Here is a 22,499-nt window from a genome sequence, read left to right as displayed (position 1 = left end):
GGCCAGTGAATCTGAAGAGAAGATATTAGCACAAAGAGTGCAACAGTCTATCCCCCAGAAAAAACCCGAGAAACCTTGCTCAAGAAAGTGGGCACCCTGACCCCTCTGCCTTCAGAGATCATCTACCTTTGGTTCCTGCCCTGGAATCCCTTTTCCACCCACTTTCCTGCAAACTAGCGGGGGCCACATAAAATATCTATGTAAATATAGATAAGACATCCGGTACCTTGACTACATAAATAAGAGTGGTGAGGAAGCGGTCACAAAAGCTGAATATTCTTCTGGAGCCCTTGGAGGGGCTCCAAACTGAGAGGGGAGGGAAGACCGCAGGGAAAGGCGGACCTCAGTGTCTGAAAAGCCAGCTTAGAGTGGGAGGGCCTGGGAGTAGAAGGTAAAAAGGGAGTGGTGAGAATGAATGTGAGAAGGAAGCCAGGACAGCGCAGTCCCCAGTCCCGAACGGCCAGGGAGAGGAGGTGGCCTAGCGCTGGCGGGGCTCACCCCAATCCGTCTGCCTTTTGATGCCGGACTGTAAGCTCCGTCCATCTGTACGTTCTTGAGCCAGAACCTCTGGGGGAAGGAGAAAAAGTGAAAGAGGGAGAGGGAGAGGGAGAGAGAGGGGGAGAAGGGGAGAGAGAGAGACGGAGAGAGAGGCTGGAACTCTCCCTTACTCTCGCACTTTCCCTTTATTTCCTAAGCTGCTGGTTGCGCTGCCACCTCGGGATACTGCACACGGAGAGGAGGGAAAATAAGCGAGGCACAGCCGCACCACGCGGGAGACCTACGGAGACCCACAGCGCCCGAGCCCTGGAAGAGCACTACTGGATGTCAGCGGAGAGATGGCTTTGAGCTCAGCCTGGCGCTCGGTCCTGCCTCTGTGGCTCCTCTGGAGCGCTGCCTGCTCCCGCGCCGCGTCCGGGGACGACAACGCTTTTCCTTTTGACATTGAAGGGAGCTCAGCGGTTGGCAGGCAAGACCCGCCTGAGACGAGCGAACCCCGCGTGGCTCTGGGACGCCTGCCGCCTGCGGCCGAGGTACAGTGTCCCTGCCATTGCCACCCTGCTGGGGCACCTGCGCCCCCGCGGGCTGTGCCACACTCGTCCTTCTCTCTCTCTCCGCCTCTTTCCTCTCCCCAGTGCCTTGAGAGTTTCACCTGGGCTAGGTCAGTTCGGAAACTTGAAATAAAGTTTTCTTTTGTAAGTTGCATTTGGATGTTGAGAGTTGAAAGTTGAGGCTTCGGAATGTGTCTGCTCAAAGGGGTGAGAGTGCATGTGTTGGTGCTCTGAGTTCATCTGCTAGACTCTCACCGGGGACTGCAGCAGCACATCGGTGACTTCTGCCACTTGCGTGTCCCAGTAGTCATTTTGTCAAGCCACGGCACTTAACGTGTGTGCCCTGTCACTGGCTTCCTGCTCCTCTGTGCTGTTAGGACAGTGGGAACACTACTGCAGGATCTTTTTGTCTCATATTAGACAAGAAGTCTTCTGCAGCAGGGAAGGTGAGGGGGTGAGTGAGAGTGGCTGGTCATGAAACGAGCTGTTAGGCAACTGCTGAGAGGGTATCTTAAGTAGAAACGAGCCATTGTATTCCAGAAACAAGATGTTTCCATTAAAATCAAGCCTCAGGATATGCTATTGATAATATGTTTATTCAAAGAGCTGCTGTTTGAATACCTTACAATAGCTTTTAAGTTGGAAACAAAACCAGAATGTAGAGATCTGGTAAAGGAGAATGAATCCAGAACAAGTGATTTAAGAACCCCTGAACTGAAACAGACAACAGCATGTCCATTGCATGGGAGATGCTAAGAGGGAGGAAAATAAAGTCACCTAAGTTCATGGGAAAGGAAGGAGCAATTGACCTAGCAAAACAAACACCACACTCTATAGCTATGGTTACAGCAACTGTACAACTAAAACAGTTATGTGGATTGACACCATTTCTAACATCACTGATGCATGGATTATTGCTATGAATTCTGTTAATTGTTAGTACAATTATAGTTATTAATTATTGATGATTAAAAATAAGGTGCATGAACATGGTCCTTCTTCAGAGTAAGCCCTACCCACATTGCCCCAAAAAAGAGAGTGGACAGGGTCAGAATATGCCAACCTCTCACTGTGGTATAAAATGTAGCCTCCATGAAAAAGAGGGAGCATGGCTTCTGGTCAACTTCATACCCAGAAACTTGGGGAGAAGCCAGACCAGGAGGGACTTCATGCAATGGGAAGGCTTTGCTTCTCTACAGGCTTGGAATTAACCCCAGGGAAGCATTATCTCCACCTGTTGCTTTGAGCACATAAAGTCCCTGAATGAAATGCTTAATTTTACTTAAGAGTAAAATTGGCAGATAAATTGCAGGACACTCAAATGTGAATTTCAGATAAATAATGAATAAATTTTGATCACATCCCAAATACTGCAGAGGACATATTTATACTAAAATTTGTTTTCATTGTTCATCTGAAATTCAAATTTATCCGGGCATCCTGTATTTGTATCTGTTAGGTCTAAAGAGACAAGCCATATACAACTGTTTTTTGTAACTCTCATCCCACAAAAAAATTAGGAAAGTAATTTTTTGAGTTTTAGAGAACCTTAAAATTAATGCTGAGACCCTAGGAAATTTCTTATGTGCTCATATGTTTGGTGAAATAATAGGAAGGCAGCACAGCAAAGTGTTTCAGATTGCAGGTTTTCAGTCTGATGGTCCCAAGTTGAAATTTCAAGCTCTTTGACCTTGGTCAAGTTACAGATCCCCAGACTGCAGATAAACTGATACTGACAGAATTTATTGATGCCTGCTTCATACCTCATACTGTTATTGTAATGAAATTAGATAAAATAGAGTGCTTAGCATAGTGCTTGACATAGTATAAATGCTCTATATATGCCAAGAGTTGTTACAATTGTTACTATAAAAATGTGGATGATGATCAGATTAAAAGAAACCCTTATTTGAGAATATTCTTTAGAACCTTATGTTTATGGTTTTCTTTTACTTAATATTATTATATCTGTTTATCTATATTCTTCCAGCTGGAAAAAAAATGTCACGTAGTGAATTAAATTTGTAATAATGTCAGAGTCTAATAGGTTCAGAATGCCAGTGGAGGCCTTCAGTTTTGAAAAACAGAAAGAAGATATTAGTCATTCCAGGAAGGTCAAAGTATATGGTGTAGAAAGGGTGAGATTGAGGTAATTATGTTCCCACTGCATAGTTTCACATAATGCCTCCAGTTAGCCTGCAGTCCCATGGCGATCCCAACGCCCCACCATCAGGTTTCCCATGCTCTTTATAGCAGTAACCAGACCTTAAACCAAATACATTCCGGAGACTTAATAACATGGTACAAACACTTTACTGGGTTGGCTCAGGAGACTGTATTTGTGTATACATGGAGAGAGAAAGAGAACACGGACACATTATTCATGGGAGAGGTTCAATGTGTGGATGGGAAGATATTCTAAAAATACATTCTCTTTACTTGGATTTATATGAATGGTTATTCTGCAATTCTCCTTCAGAGAGAAGGAAGAAAAATATTAAGGCAAGCATGGAGCAGTGGGAGGTGCTTGGCTGAAGGCCTTCCTGAGGTTCTCCTAAGCTGTTCAATAGCCCAGCTTGTGGACTCTCCATCCCTGAGTACTTGGCCCAAGACACAAACTCTGGCATGCTGTATTGCTCCATGTGAGCTGGGGAACAAATACATGAAATATGCACGGAATAAAAGGATAGAGATTGTTGGCTGACCAAAAAGGAAGTCTCCTCTTTTCCTTGTAAAACAAGCCAAAGCTTCCCCCTAGATGCAAAGTATTTGAAAAGAAGAGCACCTGTGGGTAACTCCGTACTAGTTGTGGGGAGGATTTTCCCACCTTTGCTTCTTGACACTTAATCTACTGAGTCCTTTATTGCTGAGTTTATGGTGAGAACAGTGATTCTCAACAGGTGATTCTCAAAAGGGAAGACTGGGCAGTTTCAATAATGATAATCAGTATTCTAATATTTCACATTAAGGAAAAGAAAGTCTATTCATTCCACCACACACACTATAGCAGGAAAAACTAGGCCAAACTCTTCTTGACCAATATAGATATGGTAGATATGGAAAAGAACTGGTGTGGGGGCAGGAATGAAGATGGGAACACCCCCACAAGAAGCCAGTAACAGAATGTCCTTAGGAAGAATGAGATTCTTGTCCATCAAAAAGAAGTAGGAACTAAACAAGGTCAAGAACATGAGGTTGGAGGTTACATTGTGTGGCTGGAAAGAAGCCACACAGAGACTGAGAAACTGAGAAGGCAAGGACTCTGCTGACAGGGCAAGGTGGAAGGTGGTGGAGGAGGTGACGGTGCTATTACTGGCTTTCACAGATAAATGAGAGAATAAGGGATACAACTGACAACATTGAGTTGTCAATGAGTTGCCCCTCAGAGGGGAAAAGAGGAATTTCTCTCCTAGAAACCTCAGTTTTGCTATTGTTGTCATTATTGTTGTGTTAACTTCACTCCAAGAAGATCAGTGCCCATGAACATACCTTACACCGGAAAAACTGACTTGCTAAAAAGAAACTCTATAAAGCAGACTAACTCTGAGGGACTTTTCCTCTTGACTTTTTTCCTTGTTGATACGTGACCCCATGTCCCAGCACATTGTTAGGGTCCTGCCATTAAAAGATTGCAGAATGTTTAATAAAAACATTTTAGATCTCTTTAACCATCTGCTTTCTTTTTTCTTATCTTGGTCACTTGCTTTGAAAAAGGTCCCATGAGATCACACTAAGACCTCCAGTTGCTAGCCTGGGTTATCACTCTACATTGCTGTTCCAACAATTCAATTAGGTAATCTGAACCCCTTACATGCAGTCATTATTTCATTCATTTATTCACCCAACAAGCTGGTTTGGAGCCTTACCTCGAAAGAGCAATAAAATAGGCACAAGGAGCAATAGAAAGAAGGTATAGTCTCATCTTTGCCCTCAGGGGTGAGCAATTGAAGAGAGAAAAAAAATAAGTGGCCATTATATACAGAACAATGTACTAACATTCTATAAGAGTGGCTACAAGGTAAGTGCCATGGAGGTAATGTGAAAAAAGTATTATCCCTGTGCTAGACCAGTAGGGCACAAAACTTACTTGCCAAACACCAAAATAGGCTTCAAAAACCTTATTTTAGAAGAACTGGAATATAGCAGTGGTGGTAATAGCAATAATAGTATGGCTCATAGCTGATACTCGTTGAGTACTTACCACATGCCGATACTGATGTAAACACTTCCCATGAGTAATTTCCAGTAACTTTCATGACAAATCAGTGTGACTGGTATCGTTATTATCTCATTTGATACACATAGAAACCGAGGCACAGAGCATTTGCCCAGGCCCCTGCTTGTAAGCGGCACAGCTAGGAAGGAGTTTATAAAAGCAGTTCAACTGTGCAAACGTAGCTAGGAAGAGGTGATTAGGTAAATAGAAATATATATAGGAATACTTCTAGTCAAAGTTTTGGGAATTCCTTTTTTTTTTTTTTTTTTTTTTGAAACAGAGTCTTGCTCTATTGCCTGGCTGGAGTGCAGTGGCTTGATCTCAGCTCACTGCAACCCCTGCCTCCTGAGTTAAAGCGATTCCCCTGCCTCAGCCTCCCAAGTAGCTGGGATTACAGGCACATGCCACCACGCCCAACTAATTTTTCGTATTTTAGTAGAGACAGGGTTTCACCATGTTGGCCAAGATAGTCTCTATCACCTGACCTTATGATCCACCCACCTCGGCCTCCCAAAGTGCTGGGATTACAGGCGTGAGCCACCGCACCCTGCTGGGAATTTCTTTAAATGAAGAAATATAAAATGCAATTTAAAGACCATTTTTGCAGTGCTTGTTAGATGAGTAGCATAAGTTACAAAAAGTTGAGATAACTTCCCTTCTCCATCTAGCCTAATAACTACTTTTTAAAACTACTCACGTAAGAAAGAAAAAACTAATACTTGTTGACTTCTACTATGTCCCATCAACCTCCATGAATTGTCTTAATACTAAATAGTGAAAATTATACCCATTTTACAGATGAGTTCGTTGACATTTAAGAGTGGTAATTACCTTAACCAAATTTTCATATTCCTTTCTCTGCTTTCTGTATACCAGGGAGTCTTCCTGATAGAGCACTTTTTTTTTCAACTATAGAGTCTCCTTATCCTATTTTCTCTTTATAATGATATTCTAGGGTGTGTCCTCCACGTGATGCTACAGTCTATCTTAAAAGCTGTTGATTTAGATTAATAAGTAGGAAATTCATAACAGTATTACCTATGGAATACCTGGTCTATGTTACGGAATTTATTATAACATTGCTAAAAAGTAAAGAATTCCATTCCCTAGTGTTCCAGAGTTCTCTGATTTAACCAGAGGAAGTCTTTTCTTTTAACATGATAAAATAAAAATAACAGAAACTTTGCCATTTGAACTTTTTTTTTTTTTTTTTTTTGAGACAGAGTCTCCCTCTGTCACCCAGGCTGGAGTACAGTGGTGCTATCTTGGCTTGCTGCAACCTCGGCCTCCCGGGTTCAAGCAATTCTCCTGCCTCAGCCTCCCGAGTAGCTGGGACTACAAGCGTGTGCCACCATGCCTGACTAATTTTTTGTATTTTTAGTAGAGACGGGTTTCACCGTGTTAGCCAGGATGGTCTCAATCTCCTGACCTTGTGATCTGCCTGCCTCGGCCTCCCAAAGTGCTGGGATTACAGGCATGAGCCACTGCACCTGGCCATTTGAACTATTTTTAAGGGCACATTTCAGTGGCATTGACTATATTCACATCGTTATAAAACCATCACCATCAATCTCCAGAACTTTTTCATTTTCCCAAACTGAAGCCCATTAAATGATAACTTCCGATTAACTCCTTCCTCCAGCCCCTGGGAACAACAATTCTACTTTGTCTCTATGAATTTAACTACTCTAAATACTCCATATACATAATCATGCAGTACTTATCCTTTTGTGCCTGGCTTATTTCATTTGGCATAATGTCTTTGAGGCTCACCCATGTTGTAGCATGTGTCAGAATTGCATTCCTTTTTAAAACTGAATAATACTCTGTTTATATGTACACTATGTTTTGTCCATTCATTTTGTTGATGGACATTTCGGTCGTTTCTACCTTTTGGCTACTGTGAGTAATGCTGCTATGAATATTGCTGTACAAGCCTCTGTTTGAGTTCTTGCTTTCAGTTTTTTGGGGGTGTATACCTAGAAGTGGAATTGCTGGATCATATGGTACAGAGAAAGTTTTAAGACTTGGAGTCTTATAGGGGCCAGGTAAAAAAGAATTGAGTGAATCTAGCTCGGTAAAGAAACGCATCCTGTGAGTGGTGGGCCTCGATAACAGGAAATGGAAGAATCCCTCTTCCAGAGTGGCAGCCACCTCTCAGCATTGCCAGGTCTTCTGGTTTTGTTTTGTTTTGTTGTGTCTTTTTCAAAAGAAGACAGAATTTGGATTCATAAGTGAAATTGCTGACTCAAATTTTTTTTAATGCCCTGTAGGCTGAGTACATCTGAGGGCCAGATTCAGCCCAAAGATCATTTATTTGCAGCCTCTGCTTTACAATATTTTGAAGTTCACCTTTCGTTACAGGCAGAATATGGGCTTACAACCAGACAGATGCGCTGTGAATCCAGCTCCACAACTTTCTAGCTGTTTGACTTTGGGCAAATTGGACCACCTTTTAGATACTCAGTTCCTTTGATTGTAAAATAAATAGAAATACACCTGCCTTGCATAATTCTTGTGAAATTTAAATGAAATAATATATGTAAGCTGCCCAACACAAAGTTAGCCCTCATTTCTCTCAGTCTGTCCCTCCTTCCTTTCCCTCATTTTTCCACTCTCTGCCTCTGTCTATCTTCAGGTAAAGCTTTACACTATCTTGTTAAAAGTATTTTGTTATCAAACTCTTTACTTATTCCATAAATTCCAGTACTTTTAACTTTTGCTTAAAATTTGCTGATTATCCAACATTGGAGAAGAAGGCTGTCATTTAGTTTTTATAATCATTGTGTCTTTTATGGTTCTTTAAACAGCCTTTCCCCAGCAATAGGAGGATCTGAGCAGTTAAGAGAAATGAATGCTAAATCCCTAGAAAAGCTAAAGAAAAAAGCCAACAGCAGCTGGGCACGGTGGCTCACGCCTGTAATCCCAACACTTTGGGAGGCCAAGACGGGTGGATCACAAAGTCAGGAGTTCAAGACCAGCCTGGCCAAGATGGTGAGACCCCGCCTCTACTAAAAATACAAAAAAATTAGCTGGACATGGTGGCAGGCGCCTGTAATCCCAGCTACTTGGGAGGCTGAAGCAGAGAATTCCTTGAACTCGGGAGGCGGAGGTTGCAGTGAGCGGAGATTGTGCCATTGCACTCCAGCCTGGGCGACAGAGCGAGACTCTATCTCAAAAAAAAGAAAAAAAAAAAAAAAAAAAGCAGCTTTGATATGACAAGGATAATACCTTTTTTCCTCTCATAATTAAATTACTAAATCTGACTTGTCACAGTTTCTTGAATTAAAATGCCAAAAACACTCCCCTACTTTAGAGTTTTTTCTGGCTTATAGTAACCACATAAATATAATGATGGCCAGACATAATTTTGAGAACTTTGATTGGTTAAAAGCCATTAAAACCAGATTGCTCGTATATGCTTTGAGTCCAAACCTTAGCATTTCCAAACAATCATTTTTTTCTAAAATAAGTAAACCTAGTCTATTGATGTATAGTGACCATATAGAAGAATATTTAAATACCTACTCATATTTGCAAAAGAGCAGCATTCTTTTTTCAACTGTTTTTCTTTTTGGCTCTTGGTGTGGTAAAGTTAAATTCTGGGAAATGGTTTACTAAAGGGAAGTTTAACCACAGATGTTTGTAATTCCAACTTAAGTTTCCCATCAAAGTCTTAATGAAATTCAGCTGCCAGCAGTTCGGCTCTGAATCTGAGTCTTTTTATCATGAGAAACTTGGGGGAAACAACATTCTGAAGCTGAATGGTAATGGGAAAATTTCCATATTCAGCCCAAATCCTCTCCATAAAGAAAAAAATACATAAACAAATTCTGTTAAAAGCAGGAGGAGAGACGGGTGAATATAATTTGAGTAATATGCAAAATGACCTTCTTTTCACTCCCAGGACTTTCTTAGTTTTTATGCTGTGTTTTGGTGGAGGCTAGAGATCCGTGTTTACCTAAATGGAGTGAAGTATACACATTTTTTACTTCATGAGAACTGATGAGTTAGAGAAATCCCGTAACATTAACAGCTGCATTAGCACAAGTCTTTTGCAGAGTAGACCAGTAATCCAGGCTGTACTCTACAGCTAAAAGGGCCCCTGAGCATGATGAAGACTTTGCATATTAATATTTATTTTGAAATTATGCCATTTTGGAGTGGCATGATTGCTTCAAAGGAAATCAAGGACTCTAGGAATCAAAAGTACCTTCATTAAAACTTCCCTCACACACACAACTATTACATGGAACACTGTTGTCTATGTACAAAGAGAAATGCAACATGGCATGCTGAACCAAGCAGCTCTAGAAAGCCAAATGTCAGTCCAAAGAAACACATAACATAGACACCAGCCAAAGGGAAGAGAAATGTCTAGTAAGCCTCAGGCCCTGGGATGCTAGGACTATAGAACCCTCTAGAATCACAGCACAGAGCCACAGCACAAATTCGGGGTCTGAAAACCCTGGCAAGCCTCTTCTTCCACAGCAGAGGTAGTCCAGGATGCCTTTCAAACTTCATGGCTACATGTGTGTGTTTCCCTTTGACGAACAGTGATACAATTTGACAAGCTGAAGGTGTTACCTAAGTGTTACCTCTTTTCCTGCTATCCGTCCTGAGTCCTAGGTGGTTCTGTCAACCCCCAGGTCACAGATGAGGTGTTAAATGCCTGCTATTTGGAGATTAAATGGTCTGAATATCTGGAGATGGGCTGCGGTTTAATTGTAGTACATGAATAATTGTCTCATTTTATATTGTTCCTTTGAAATTGTTGTCTGCCACCATTAATGCCAATAGACACCCTGAAATTCCATTCATAAGAGACCTGAAGCTTCTCCTGCAGCACAGAATTCAGCATAAAGGAGACCTGTTTGAAAGCAGAGTCAGTGGGTGGTTATTATTGGTTACATAAATCTATCATACCTTGCAGCATGAGCCATGAAATCAAAGGAATCATAGAATGTCAGACTTAGGAAGTTTAGAGATTCAACTCTCTCATTTTGTACGTGAGAAGAGAGGGGAGGTGTGGGTGCTTGACCCCGGGACACGATGCCCATTAGCAGTAGTACACGTGTCACAGGGTAAACCCCCAAATTGGAGTTCAGCCTGGGAGGCCACGTGGGTTCTTGGCTTCATACAGGGAGGAACTCAAGAACCAGCCGACAGAGTAAAATGAAAGCAAGTTTATTAAGAAAGTAAGGGAATAAAAGGGTGCGTACTCTATAGACAAGCAGTCCTGAGGGCTGCTGGTTGTCTGTGTTTATGGTTATTTCTTGATCATATGCTAGACAAGGGATGGATTATTTATGAGTTTTCCAGGAAAGGGATGGGGAAGTCTCAGAACTGTGAGTTTCTCCTCCTTTCCGGCCTTATAGGGTAACTTCCAGACATTTCATGGCATTTGTAAACTGTCACGGTGCTGGTGGGAGTTTCTTTTGGTATGCTAATGTATTATAATTAGCATGTAATGAGCAGTGACAGAGACCAGAGGTGGCATTTATTACCATCTTGGTTTTGGCATGGTTTGGCCAGCTTCTTTACTGCATCCTGTTTTATCACGGGGTCTTTGTGACCTGTTACCTTGTGAAACCAGTCCTGCTGGTTCTCACTTTTTGCCTTACGTTCTTTTCAATTGTTTTAATGGACTGAATCATCCTAGCTTTATTTTGTTTGTTTATTTATTTTTGAGGCAGAGCTCTGTTGCCCAGGCTGGGGTGCAGTGGCGCAATCTTGGCTCACTGCCACATCCGCCTCCCAGGTTCAAGTGATTCTCCTGCCTCAGCCTCCTGAATAGCAGGGATTACAGGCGCCCGCCACCATGCCCAGCTAATTTTTGTACTTTTAGTAGAGACAGGGTTTCACCATGTTGGCCAGGCTGGTCTTGAACTCCTGACCTCAGGCAATCCCCCTGCCTGGGCCTCCCAAAGTGCTGGGATTACATGCATGAGCCACTGTGCCCAGCCTCATCCTAGCTTTAGAACTAGTGATTATTACCTGAGCATATCTAGATATCTTGTAAAAGATATCTACTTCTAATATATTATTACTGTTTTACTCTTTATTGTTTCTGTTTATCCTTAAGTTGAGTCATCAGTAGGAGATTCTCATGGAGCTGAGTAGAGCTAGACTATGAGTCTGTAACTATTCTGATTCTTGGCTCCATCACTAACAACCAGATCACCCTTGCCAGGTAAAGAAACCTGGTCAATTCCTCTACCTGCTGGGGCCTCAGTTATACTAAAAAAAATTAAAACCGATTACTTCTAGCAACAAAATTCTACAATTATTTAATAAATAAGTTAAAATTAATGCCAGTTAAAGGGAACCTGGCTTAAGATACTGAATCACATAGTCATAGCTGTTGCCCTAGTTAGAACCCAAGACTTTAAGAGTCCAGAGCCTGAAGGAAACACAGGGTCCTGGCCTGTGACAGGGGGTGGGGAGGGGTGGTTCCTAACAACTCCAGATGTGGGGCTGGGGCTGATCTGCAGCACAGGTTACCAACCCAGCCACAGACATGAGCCTCTCCAAGGTGACACAACAACGAGGCTTCCCAGACAGCCTAAGTGTGTCTCCATGTGGTCAATGAATGTTCATGGGTCTCCCATGCCAGGGTCCAAGGGTGCTACCCCCTACTCTATCTGGACCCTCCAGAATGACCCTAAACCTATCCCCACTGCAGAGAGATAGCAAAGTAGACAATGGAAGAAATCAGGGACTGGAGACCTACTGAGCAGAGACTCATGTCAACACATAACAGTTCAGTGCCAAATGGCAGAGGGTCCAGAGAGGAGAAGGTATTTTTACTCAATGAGAAAGGAAGGGAAAGCCAGTGACAGATTATTAATCATTATAAACATCAACATGAAATACTCACATTATATTATACAGAGTAGAGCTGTCCACTAAATCTTAATAACAATGTAAAGAAGAATCTTGCAGAACACAACATGTGGAAGCAAATATGTTCAAGGAACTGTCTCGAAGTCAGAATTGTTGGTGTGTGAGGGGATGTACACTAGTGTCTAAATGCGCTGATTGTCACTGGCTATGGGGAAGAGGGGTCTAAAACATTGCTGCTGAAAGTGTGGTCCAAAGATGGCAGCATCAGCATCACCTGGGGATGTGTTAGAGATGCAGAATCTCAGGTTCCACCCCAGAATCAGAATCTACGTTTTCACCATATCCCCAGGCTGTTTATCTGCACATTAAAATATGAGAAATGCTAGGCTCTCAAATACAGGTGGGCTTGAACTTTGAATGGATGTAGGGGAAACTGCAAATGCAGAAAATGTCAAAAATGTTTGATATAATTATGGAGGAAGACCCAAAAAACATAAATTATGGCTAAGTCTAGTAAGGGGGTTCACAAGCTCACCCATACTGCCTGAAAATGTGTACTTCAGAATGAAATACAAGCCTCAAAGCAAACTGCTGCTTTGAGGCATCTAAAGGAAGCTGATAAGGTAAAGTCACTTCCTGAAACCATGGCACACACACACTGGGTGCTCAGAACATATTTTTTGAGAAAAGACATGAAATGACATGGCAGGTTTTTTTACTCCCACCTAACTCTTCTCAGCACCCATAGCCCAGATACCAAAACACTGAAGACTCTGTGTCCTTGAAGGAAGTAGAGCAGAGGCAGGGGAAGAATTTACTTGGGGAATCTGCTCAAAAATAGGATGTTGCTCACACTTTTCAGGGAATAGTGGGATTGTGATGTTTTTCTTGGTAACAAGGGAGTCATTCTGATTCAGGATGTCTCTTCAGGGAGTGAGGAGTGCAGTCTGTGTCCTAGACTAGGAAGATAATGTTAGGAGACAGGGAAGACCCAGTTCCCCAAAATGAAAATTGCCAATTGCTCTTCCTCCAGCTGGTCCTTTTCTAGAGGGATTGAAATCTGCAGGAAAGTGCTTTTGAGTCAGGTCTGTGTCTCCTTCTCTATCAGAGCCGACGTCCCCATTCTCCCAGCAGACTCCAGCTATCCTTGATGCAGCATTTTAGCTATAATTACTAAGCACTTGATTAGCACTTGCTGTGTTGCAAGTACTGTTCTAAGTACTTATGTGTATTATAAATTCATTTATTCCTCATAACAACCCCAAGAGGAAGGCATTAATATTAACCCCATTTTACTGATGACGAAAATGAGCCAGATAGCAGTTAAGTAACTCATGGTCATAGCTAGGAAATCTGACCTCAAGGTCCTAACCTTCACATTATAATGACCCTCTAACATCTGTTTCTAAGTCTCAGAGTGCCTTAGCAATACCCCAGCTAATAAAGGTTTCCCGTACTACCGCAGTAGTCTTAGCAGTTGACAAGTCTGTAAAGAACATTTAAATTAGTGGTATATTTGGTCTTTGGCCTTGTTTTTAAGTTATAGAGTAAGTATCATCTCAGTAACAATGGGGAGTCCTTCCCTTAAACATAAGAGGAGTAACAGTTGATTAGATTTCTGAATGTGTATATATATACACATTCATATATATATCATATATATACATTCATATATATATCATATATACATTCATATATATTCATATATATTCATATATATATTCATATACATTCATATATATATTCATGTATATATTTATATATATTCATGTGACTCCAGCTATGCTGAGCATTGGTTTTTCAATAGAGTCCTGAGTCTACTTTGTGGACCTACAACTTAAAAGATCTTGAAAAGGATATGGAAAGAGCTGACATGGTAGTAAAAACATGACCTCAGTTCCTAAAAAAAATAAAAAATAAAAATTGAGCTACAATATGATCCAGCAATTCCACTGCTGGGTATATAACCTGAAAAAAAGAAAATCAGTATATAGAAGAGATATCTGCACTCCTATATTTGTCACAGCACTGTTTACAATAGCAAAGATTTGGAGGCAACCTAAGTGTCCATCAACAGATGAATGGATAAAGAAAATGTGGTACATATACACAATAGAGTACTATTTAACCATAAAAAGAATGAGATCCAGCCATCTGCAAAAACATGGATGAAACTTTATGTTAAGTTAAATAAGCCAGGCACAGAAAGATGAATGTCGCATGTTCTCACTTATTTGTGGGATCTAAAAATCAAGTCAATTGAACTCATGGACATAGAGAATAGAAAGATGGCTACCAGAAGCTGGGAAGGGTAGTAGGGGGTTGGTGGAGAGGTGGGAATTGTTAATGGGCACACAAAAAATAGAAAGCATGAGTAAGACCTACTATTTGATAGCACAATGGGATGACTATAGTCAATAATAAATTAATTGTACATTTTAAAATAACGATGTAATTGGATTGTTTGTGACTCAAAGGATAAATGTTTGAGGGGATGGATACCCCATTCTCTATGGTGTGCTTATTTCCCATTGCATACCTGTATCAAAACATCTCACATACCCCATAAATATATACACCTACTATTTACCCACAGCAATTTAAAAAAAAATACAAAGATTAAAAATAAAACAATTAAACAAAAAAAAAAAATGACCTCAGGAGAAATGATTAGACAGAGTATGTCAATCAGGACAACTAAAGAAGGTTTAGAAACAGTTTACCTTTTAAAATGTTTCTTTACAAATGACAATAGAAAAAGAAAGGAAATTTAACAATGAAAAGGATTCAAAAGTCAGACTTTTTTTTGTTTTTTTTGAGACAGAGTCTCGCTCTGTCACCCAGGCTGGGGTGCAGTGGCGCGACCTAGGCTCACTGCAAGCTCCGCCTCCCGGGTTCACGCCATCCTCCAGCCTCAGCCTCCCGGGACTACAGGTGCCCGCCACCATGCCTGCCTAATTTTTTTGTGTTTTTAGTAGAGACGGGGTTTCACTGTGTTAACCAGGGTGGTCTCAATCTCATGACCTCGTGATCCGCCCACCTCGGCCTCCCAAAGTGCTGGGATTACAGGCATGAGCCACCGCACCCGGCCTCAAAAGTCAGACTTAAAGAAACATAGGCTGCTAACTCCTTTAAGCACTATATAAAACAATTTGTCTGAAATAGTGAGTTATTCATTCAGCACCCCAAGGAATACAAGTGTAGTGCTGAAAGGTACCATTCAAGGTAGTAGCAACTTGATCTGGAACAGACCCAGGTAGTCTTCCGGCCTTCTGAACTAAGAGAAGGACTGTAGCAGCAGTCACTTGTGAAATGCACTGTAACCTGAATGGGGGAATGTGTGAGAATAATGTTACCCCAACTTTTAATGTGCAGGCATCTCTTTGCTATTTCTCCTCCTCCTCTAGCCTCATGTTTTAAAATGTTTTTCCTTCTTTATTAGTCTGCTGGGGCTGCCGTAAAAAATAATCCAGACTGAGTGGCTTAAGGTCAATAAAAAATGCCATAAAAAATACTCCAGACTCAGGTCTCTTCTTTTTTTTTTTTTTTTTTTTTGAGATGGAGTCTCACTCTGTCACCTGGCTGGAGTGCAGTAGCACATGATCTCTGCTTGCTGCAACCTCCACCTTCTGGGTTCAAGCGATTCTCGTGCCTCAGCCTCCCAAGTAGCTGGGACTACAGGTGCCTGGCACCACACCCAGCTAATTTTTGTATTTTTCATAGAAACAGGGTTTCACCATGTTGGCCAGGCTGGTCTTGTACTCCTGACCTCAGGTGATCCACCCGCCTCGATCTCCCAAAGTGCTGGGATTGCAGGCATGAGCCACCGCACCCAGCCCATTTAATCTTTATTATCTGTATTTATTACCTCTTTATAGGCAGTATCTCCAAATACAGTCACATTAGGGGTTAGGTTTCAACATGAATTTTGAGGGGACACAATTCAGTTCATCACACCTACCAAGTGAAATGTATTAAGTAGTAACTCATTTCTTAATAAGGCAAAGTAATTTATAACCACAAAAGAAATCTTCTGAGAAAATAAGATAGTGCGTGTAATTGCCCTGTTTTAACTTTAAGCAAAAGCCAAATTTAGCACTTCATTTTAATTATACATTTTTTATAAATATGTCACTATTACTTTTATTTATTTATTTATTTATTTATTTGTAGACAGAGTCTTGCTCTGCCACCCAGGCTGGAGTCCAGTGGTGTGATCTCGGCTCACTGCAATCTCTGCCTCCTGGGTTCAAGCGATTCTCCTGCCTCAGCCTCCGGAGTAGCTGGGACTACAGGTGCCCACTACGCCTGACTAATTTTTGTATTTTTAGTAGAGACAGGGTTTCACCATGTTGGCCAGGCTGGTCTCGAACTCCTGACCTCAAGTGATCCAACCGTCTCGGCCTCCCAAAGTGCTGGAATTACAGGCGTGAGCCATGCCCAGCCAACTTTTAATTCAATATTTTGAAATATGGAAAATAGTGTGTCAGGCTCTGTACTGCCACATTGTATTTCTTAGGTATCCAGGGACACTCGATTGATCAGTATCAATATCTTCACTCTCTTTTTTAGCAAAAAGGTGCACACTACCTCAGCAAGTGCCAAGTATCCTACAAAGATTAATAAAACACAGAGACGAAACAAGCACACTAATAATGCAATACAACTAATTTCTTATGTTACAAAAACTCTTCAAGGATATAGAAGGAACATTCACTCCTGGTGGAACATTCCCAGGTGACTTCATGGGCAAGGTGGCATTTGAGTTGAATCTTTGAGATTGAGGAAAAGAATACAAGCTGAGGGGACAGGATGAGTAAATAAAAAGACACAGAGTTTCTTCTGGAAAGGGAAGTAGTCTCAGTTTGTTGGGCTGAACCACAGGGATCCATCAAAGACTTCATAGCAGAAGAAAGAGAAACACAATGAGAATCGTGATTTGTCAACATTAATCGGGGAACAGTCTCCTGGCTAGATTGGGCAATAGGTGGCAGAGAGCCTGGAATCAGGATAACCCATGTCGTGCATTGGTAACCATCCAGGAGAGCCTAAGGGGGCCTGGATTTGGATGCTGGCTGTGGTCTGGAAAGGAGAGAACAGATGCTGGGATCATCGCCAAGGTTCTATCAAGATGGTTTGTCATATGTTTGAAGAGTAAGGATGAAGGAGAAGTCAAAGGTGCTGCTGATGTGTGTAGAAATGTATTAAATCATGGGAGAGAAGTCTCTGCAGAGACCTTTTAACATAAAACCTACTAAATCAGTGGCTTTCAGACTGAGGCTCCATGGAAATGCCTGAGGGTTCAAGTCCTCCAGAACAGCAGGAGGTTGCTCCCTACCTCCTTCAATCACAGCAGCCTCTTTTTTATCTGTTTTATAGATGAATTTCACATGAAATTTTACTGGTTTTTAAAAAAGGGATTCTCTGCTCTAAAATATTTGAGAACCACTATGCTGGGGCCTCCCAAGCTGATATTCTAAATCAAGACTAGTCTCCAAAATGTTACTCAAAATCTTATTCAAATCAGTGCCTCCTAGGCAGTTTCCCAGCAGCACACACGCCTGCCTTGGGCCAGTACGTGTCACTGGTTGCACTGAGCAGCTGATGCTCAGAGCACCCCTGTAATAGCTCCAGACATGAGCTAGAAATCTTTAAACAATTGGTGCTCTCCTAAGAGATATTTTTATGCTTCCTGTTCCCTGTCTGACAGTATTTTTGGCCCTTTTCAAGGAAATTAGGAAATTCCACTTTTGTCTCAGTCATTAACCTGGGAGTACTGAGGACAACCACAAAGGAGCTTCGGAGAGAGGATAAGATGGTAGTGGGTAGACCAGATAACTACTGTCATTTGATCTTCATAGGAAGGACCAGATGTTCATTCAGTTTTTATTCTTCTAAACCAATTGTTCCATCGCAATGAATATCATCTTATTCTGAAACATAAACCACAGTTTCTTACCTGCACCCTGAGCTAAAAAGATAGCTCTCAAGTCTTACTCTCTCCTTTCTCGATACAGTAGTTCACCCCATTTGTGGTCCAGAAGCTGTTTCCAGTGATCTCCAAAGGGGAAAAGTACTTCCATGATGAACATTATGGCTATAAAAATCAAGAAAATAAGCATCAAAAATTTTAGCTTTCCATGCGAATTAAAAAAGCAACAACCTAAGCATTTCATGGTGTCATGAAGGCAAACTGCAGCTTGTTTTAATTTGCCTTATAACATATCTGCAGTATACCTGGGGAGAACTGATGTTCTAATGAATTAGGAAAGCTTCTTTTATCTCCTTCTACCTGTAGCTTGAAGACCTCAGCTTTTGAAAAGCTGTTGATATTGAACAACTGTTAAATTGGCAGTTATTCACAACTGCCAAATATTGGAATTTCCAATGACTACTGACTCAGGTAAAAAATAGTGTTGATACTTATTAAGCTTTCATGATTTACAAAGTGTTTTCCTATATATTTCCACCTTTAATCTTCACAACCATCTTACAAACCAGGCAGGCCGGAGGTTATTCATCTAATTTATGAAAGCATGGAAATGTTAAATGATAAGCCCAAAGTCTCCTAGCGTGGAACCTTGTTGAGACAGCAGGAAGTTTCACAGAGTTCTAGACTGTTAGAATGTGAAGAGCCTGGAAATCATCATGCTGCTAACATCATTGAAGAGGAAGAAACCAGAGCTAGAAATTGAGTCACTTCCCCAAGTTCCCACACAGGGTTTCTAGAACTGGAACCACAACCAAGTTTCCTGGCTCTGGGGTCAGTTGTCTTTCTCTACTGCATCACAGAGCAGGGACGGCGTCACGGGGGTGTTGAGACATTAAGTGAGCTGGATCAGACAAGAATATATCCATGTTTACCTTCGCCTTATAACTTATGTAGTCATCTGTGTCGTAGAACTAAGTAATTCAATTGCTAAAACGTTGAAAGTTCTCTTCGCCTTTGGTCATTATATTTATCTCAATTTTGAATTTAATTTATAACCAAATCATGCATCCCATTTCTTTCATTTCAAGCATTTTTTGCCTTGGCCCCATATGCTATCAACCCCTTAAACCATGCTCTCAGCACCTATACTTAGAAAGTAAGCATTCAAGTGCATTAAGATTTCAGAATTTCCGGCTAGAGTTTTCTGGTGGTCACATAAAAATAAACAAAACATCCTTGATCTTAAAAGGAAGAAAGAAAGATCTATTTCAAAAATGAACAATAACATTTTTGTTTTTAAAGTTTAAGAATTAATTTTTAAAATTCCTAGACCATATCATGTCTGGTATTCCTCCTGTACACAGTGATCGGTCAGGTTTCCACATGACCTTAAGAAACTTCCCTATCATGTACCGAAACAATTGAAATGTGAGAAATTAATGAAGAAAATGAAACGTTGATAGCACCAAAGTGGTCCACTCTGGCACTTGTACCCCTCCATGACCTTCTCAACCTGATTTATAACAATTCTGAGTTTCAGCAGCTCCATTTTTATATGTAGAATTTTTCTACTGTTAATGTCACAGGCAAATCACCCTGGTCTTCTAACAGCAAAAAAATATATATAATACCTGTTTCTTGAGAAAATCTGCCAATTCCCAGCAGAACTATAGAACTTTATGATATAATCCAGGGACTTTGCTATGAACAGCATCTGCTGAGCTATGCCCTGAACCTAATAGAGGACAAGGAAAAAGGGGTATTTCAGGGGTTTGGGGCAGCCCCACATGGTCTGCAAAATAGGAAGGTTTTGGGGAGGCAGGACAGTTCTAACCCTGCCCATTCCATGGTCCATTTTCAAAATGGCGGGCACTTTCATGCCTCATTCTCACCCTAGTCTTTGATGTCAGGAGGATCCTCAGTATGGTGAGAATAATACTGTATTTAAGATGAAGCTGATGTCTGTGTAAGGTCAGAGTAATCATCTTTATGAGTATTATCCGAAGATATTTGGATATCCAAAGATATTTGTAAGGTTCTCAAAACTTCTAGGTTTTTATTAAAGGGCTGGGCTCTTCCTGGTCTCAAACAGTATTTGTGGTTACTTTGGCAGATGAAGCACATTTTTCCTGTGCCCTATGTTTTTGGACATGCAGTATATCAAAGTGTTCGGTGGAAATAAGCATTCTGTTATTTTTTTCTTAGCACATTTTTTGTCTTCTCTTCCATTCAGTTATGTTGAAAGCTACGTGTTGGATCTGCTTTTTAGTTATGACATTAGATCTTCATCTGAGATTATCTAAACTAGGTTGGTTTTCTTTTGATTACAATCTCTTTTTTTTTTAATCTGCTAACACAAGCTCATGTTTATCTAGAAAATGTGCTTTCTCCTCAAAGTCATGAATCAGCATGAATTTCCTTTGAGTTAGTTCAAATCATCTAGAAATTAACAAATTTCAAAAAAGAAAAAATATACTAAAATGTAGTCAAAGCTTTATAAGAATACTTTATGTGCTATATCTCAGCTAGTCACTGAGTAGCTGTCATAAACCTATGACATAAACCTACTGTCATATACCGATGACAGTAGAGTATTGAAAAACCAGGTGCACCAGGTTCTTGTTTTCATTCTTGATAGGTTCTAAGTTCATTAAACCAGTCTTGCAGTTACTCAGAGAATCACAAAACCAAGTGTTCCTCTTGTTATCTTGCTTAGCTCATTTTGGGTAAAATGCATCAAATGGCAGAATGAAAAATAAAAAACAAATTGTTTTTATAGTTGAATGACGTTCTTCCTATGTATAAGTTATAACTTGAAAATTATTACTGCTTCCAAGATTCCTAACTTTCAAGCCACATGAGAGTGACTCATGGGATCCTGGTGGCCACAAAGGATTAACAAGGCTTCCAGTTGTGCCTAACACTTATTTCAGGAACTAGGGCAAGCCTCCAATATTATCTACAATGTGTGGAGAGAGGGTGGCGTGTCCATGTGAGTATACTGTAAGCCAGAAGGTTGCTGAAGATGTCACAAAATTTAATTGCTGATATTAAACTAATCCTTCCAAAGAAATTCCCAGCAAGTAGAAAAAAAGTAAATTCATTGGTGTTTTTATTGAGAGAGATTACCAGGAGTGAAAGATGCCTGCTTGAAGCAATGAAACAACAGACAGAATATAAGTTTAGCCTCTCTACCTCATGAGGAGTAAACTAAAAATTGCCCTATGCTTTCTTTCAGCCTCAGCTTTCCTCCTTTCAGAAAATCCTCCACAAACCGCACATCTACCAAAGAACCATTTTTGATTCCCGCTCTTCCCCATGTTAAAAGTAATCTCTTGCTCCTCTTAGCTCACTCAGCATTTCTTTTTACCTCTCATGATATTATAACTCTTAGCACTTTCTTCCAAATATTCTAGTAAGTTACAGATACAACTTAAATTTCCCCCATTGAACCCCTGAAGGCCAGAAGAGTCCATGATTCATCTTCTGATTCCCCAAATTGCTTGTGCAAGTTCCTTTTAAAATTGGTGCCCAAAAAAAATTGTTTATGCATTCCACAATTATTTGTTGAAAACGCATTTTGTGCCAGCCCCTGGGCTGGGCCCTGGATAGCCAGTGGTACATGAAGCAGAGACAAAATGAATAAATGACCATACCAAATACTGAAAGCCAAAACAGTGCCTACTCTTCTGCTCATGGTATATGTATGCTCTGGTACGATTCTGTTGTGTAATTCTGAAGAACAAGTCAAGATAGCATTTGGCGTGACATCAATAGTCAACCACAGTGTCCCTGGCTGCTCATTCCAGGAGCTCCGTGCTGCGAGTGAGAATGCCTTTTAAGCTAAAAGCTTTGTCTTTCCCACTGTATATGGAAAAATTGACTATGCACTTTCATGGAGAAGGTCTAGCTAAGAAATGTTTATATTGGAACAAGCCCCATCTCTAAATCTGGGCTTGTTGCTGAATGGTATTTTGTTTCCTTGGATCAGGGAAGGGGTCTGGAAACATCTGTAATGAAAGTATTGTTTTAAAATCAGCACATTTTTTTTCCTCAAATGACAGATAGCAGAATTGCTTTAAATCAAACACTCTCAGCCTTCCCCATTCATTTCCTTTCATAAATGTGTATTATTTTGTTGTCATTAAAATGGCAGTGTGAAGACTAGATTTGTTGCACCCCAGACATTGCCATTCCCTTTGCAGTCATTTTCTTTTCACTTTAGTTTGTGTTCTTTACCTTCACTTTTAGAAACGTGCTGTAACAGAATAGCTATCTCGATCACAACAGTTATCTGGGGGCAAAATTTCAAAGCTACAAAATGATGGTATATTGTAAAGCAATTCTGAAACTACCCTCCAAAATTTTTACTCAAAAGAAATGTACACATTATGCCATTTATAAATGAAAAGTTAAAGAAAATACATATTTACATTAAATAGTATTTCACAAAAAT

The 22,499-nt window shown here is 40.7% G+C and overlaps 1 protein-coding gene and 1 long non-coding RNA gene across 4 annotated transcripts in view; one reads left to right on the top strand and one right to left on the bottom strand.

Annotated features, from left to right (window-relative positions):
- The first annotated feature begins 264 nt into the window (after positions 1 to 264).
- LAMA4 (laminin subunit alpha 4) overlaps positions 265 to 22,499 on the top strand; it is a 145,498-nt gene continuing 123,263 nt past the window's right edge. Inside the window, exons 1-2 of one of the 3 annotated variants that reach the window (XM_008975760.5) lie at positions 265 to 545; positions 696 to 1,031. In XM_008975760.5, coding sequence (XP_008974008.2) covers positions 837 to 1,031 — 195 coding nt within the window. In that variant the 5' untranslated portion in view covers positions 265 to 545; positions 696 to 836. The remainder of the gene's footprint in view (positions 546 to 695; positions 1,032 to 22,499) is intronic. The other 2 variants (XM_034962721.3, XM_063605423.1) reach the window with 2 other exon arrangements.
- Positions 830 to 22,499, bottom strand: part of LOC130541608 (uncharacterized) — a 95,169-nt gene continuing 73,499 nt past the window's right edge. The window contains exon 7 of the long non-coding RNA XR_010112504.1: positions 830 to 18,208. This is a non-coding gene — a long non-coding RNA (uncharacterized LOC130541608). The remainder of the gene's footprint in view (positions 18,209 to 22,499) is intronic.

The sequence above is a fragment of the Pan paniscus genome, chromosome 5 (assembly GCF_029289425.2).
Source record: "Pan paniscus chromosome 5, NHGRI_mPanPan1-v2.0_pri, whole genome shotgun sequence".
NCBI lineage: Eukaryota > Metazoa > Chordata > Mammalia > Primates > Hominidae > Pan > Pan paniscus.
Note: the sequence above shows the minus strand (reverse complement) of the source record. Positions and strands in the feature narration are given on the sequence as shown.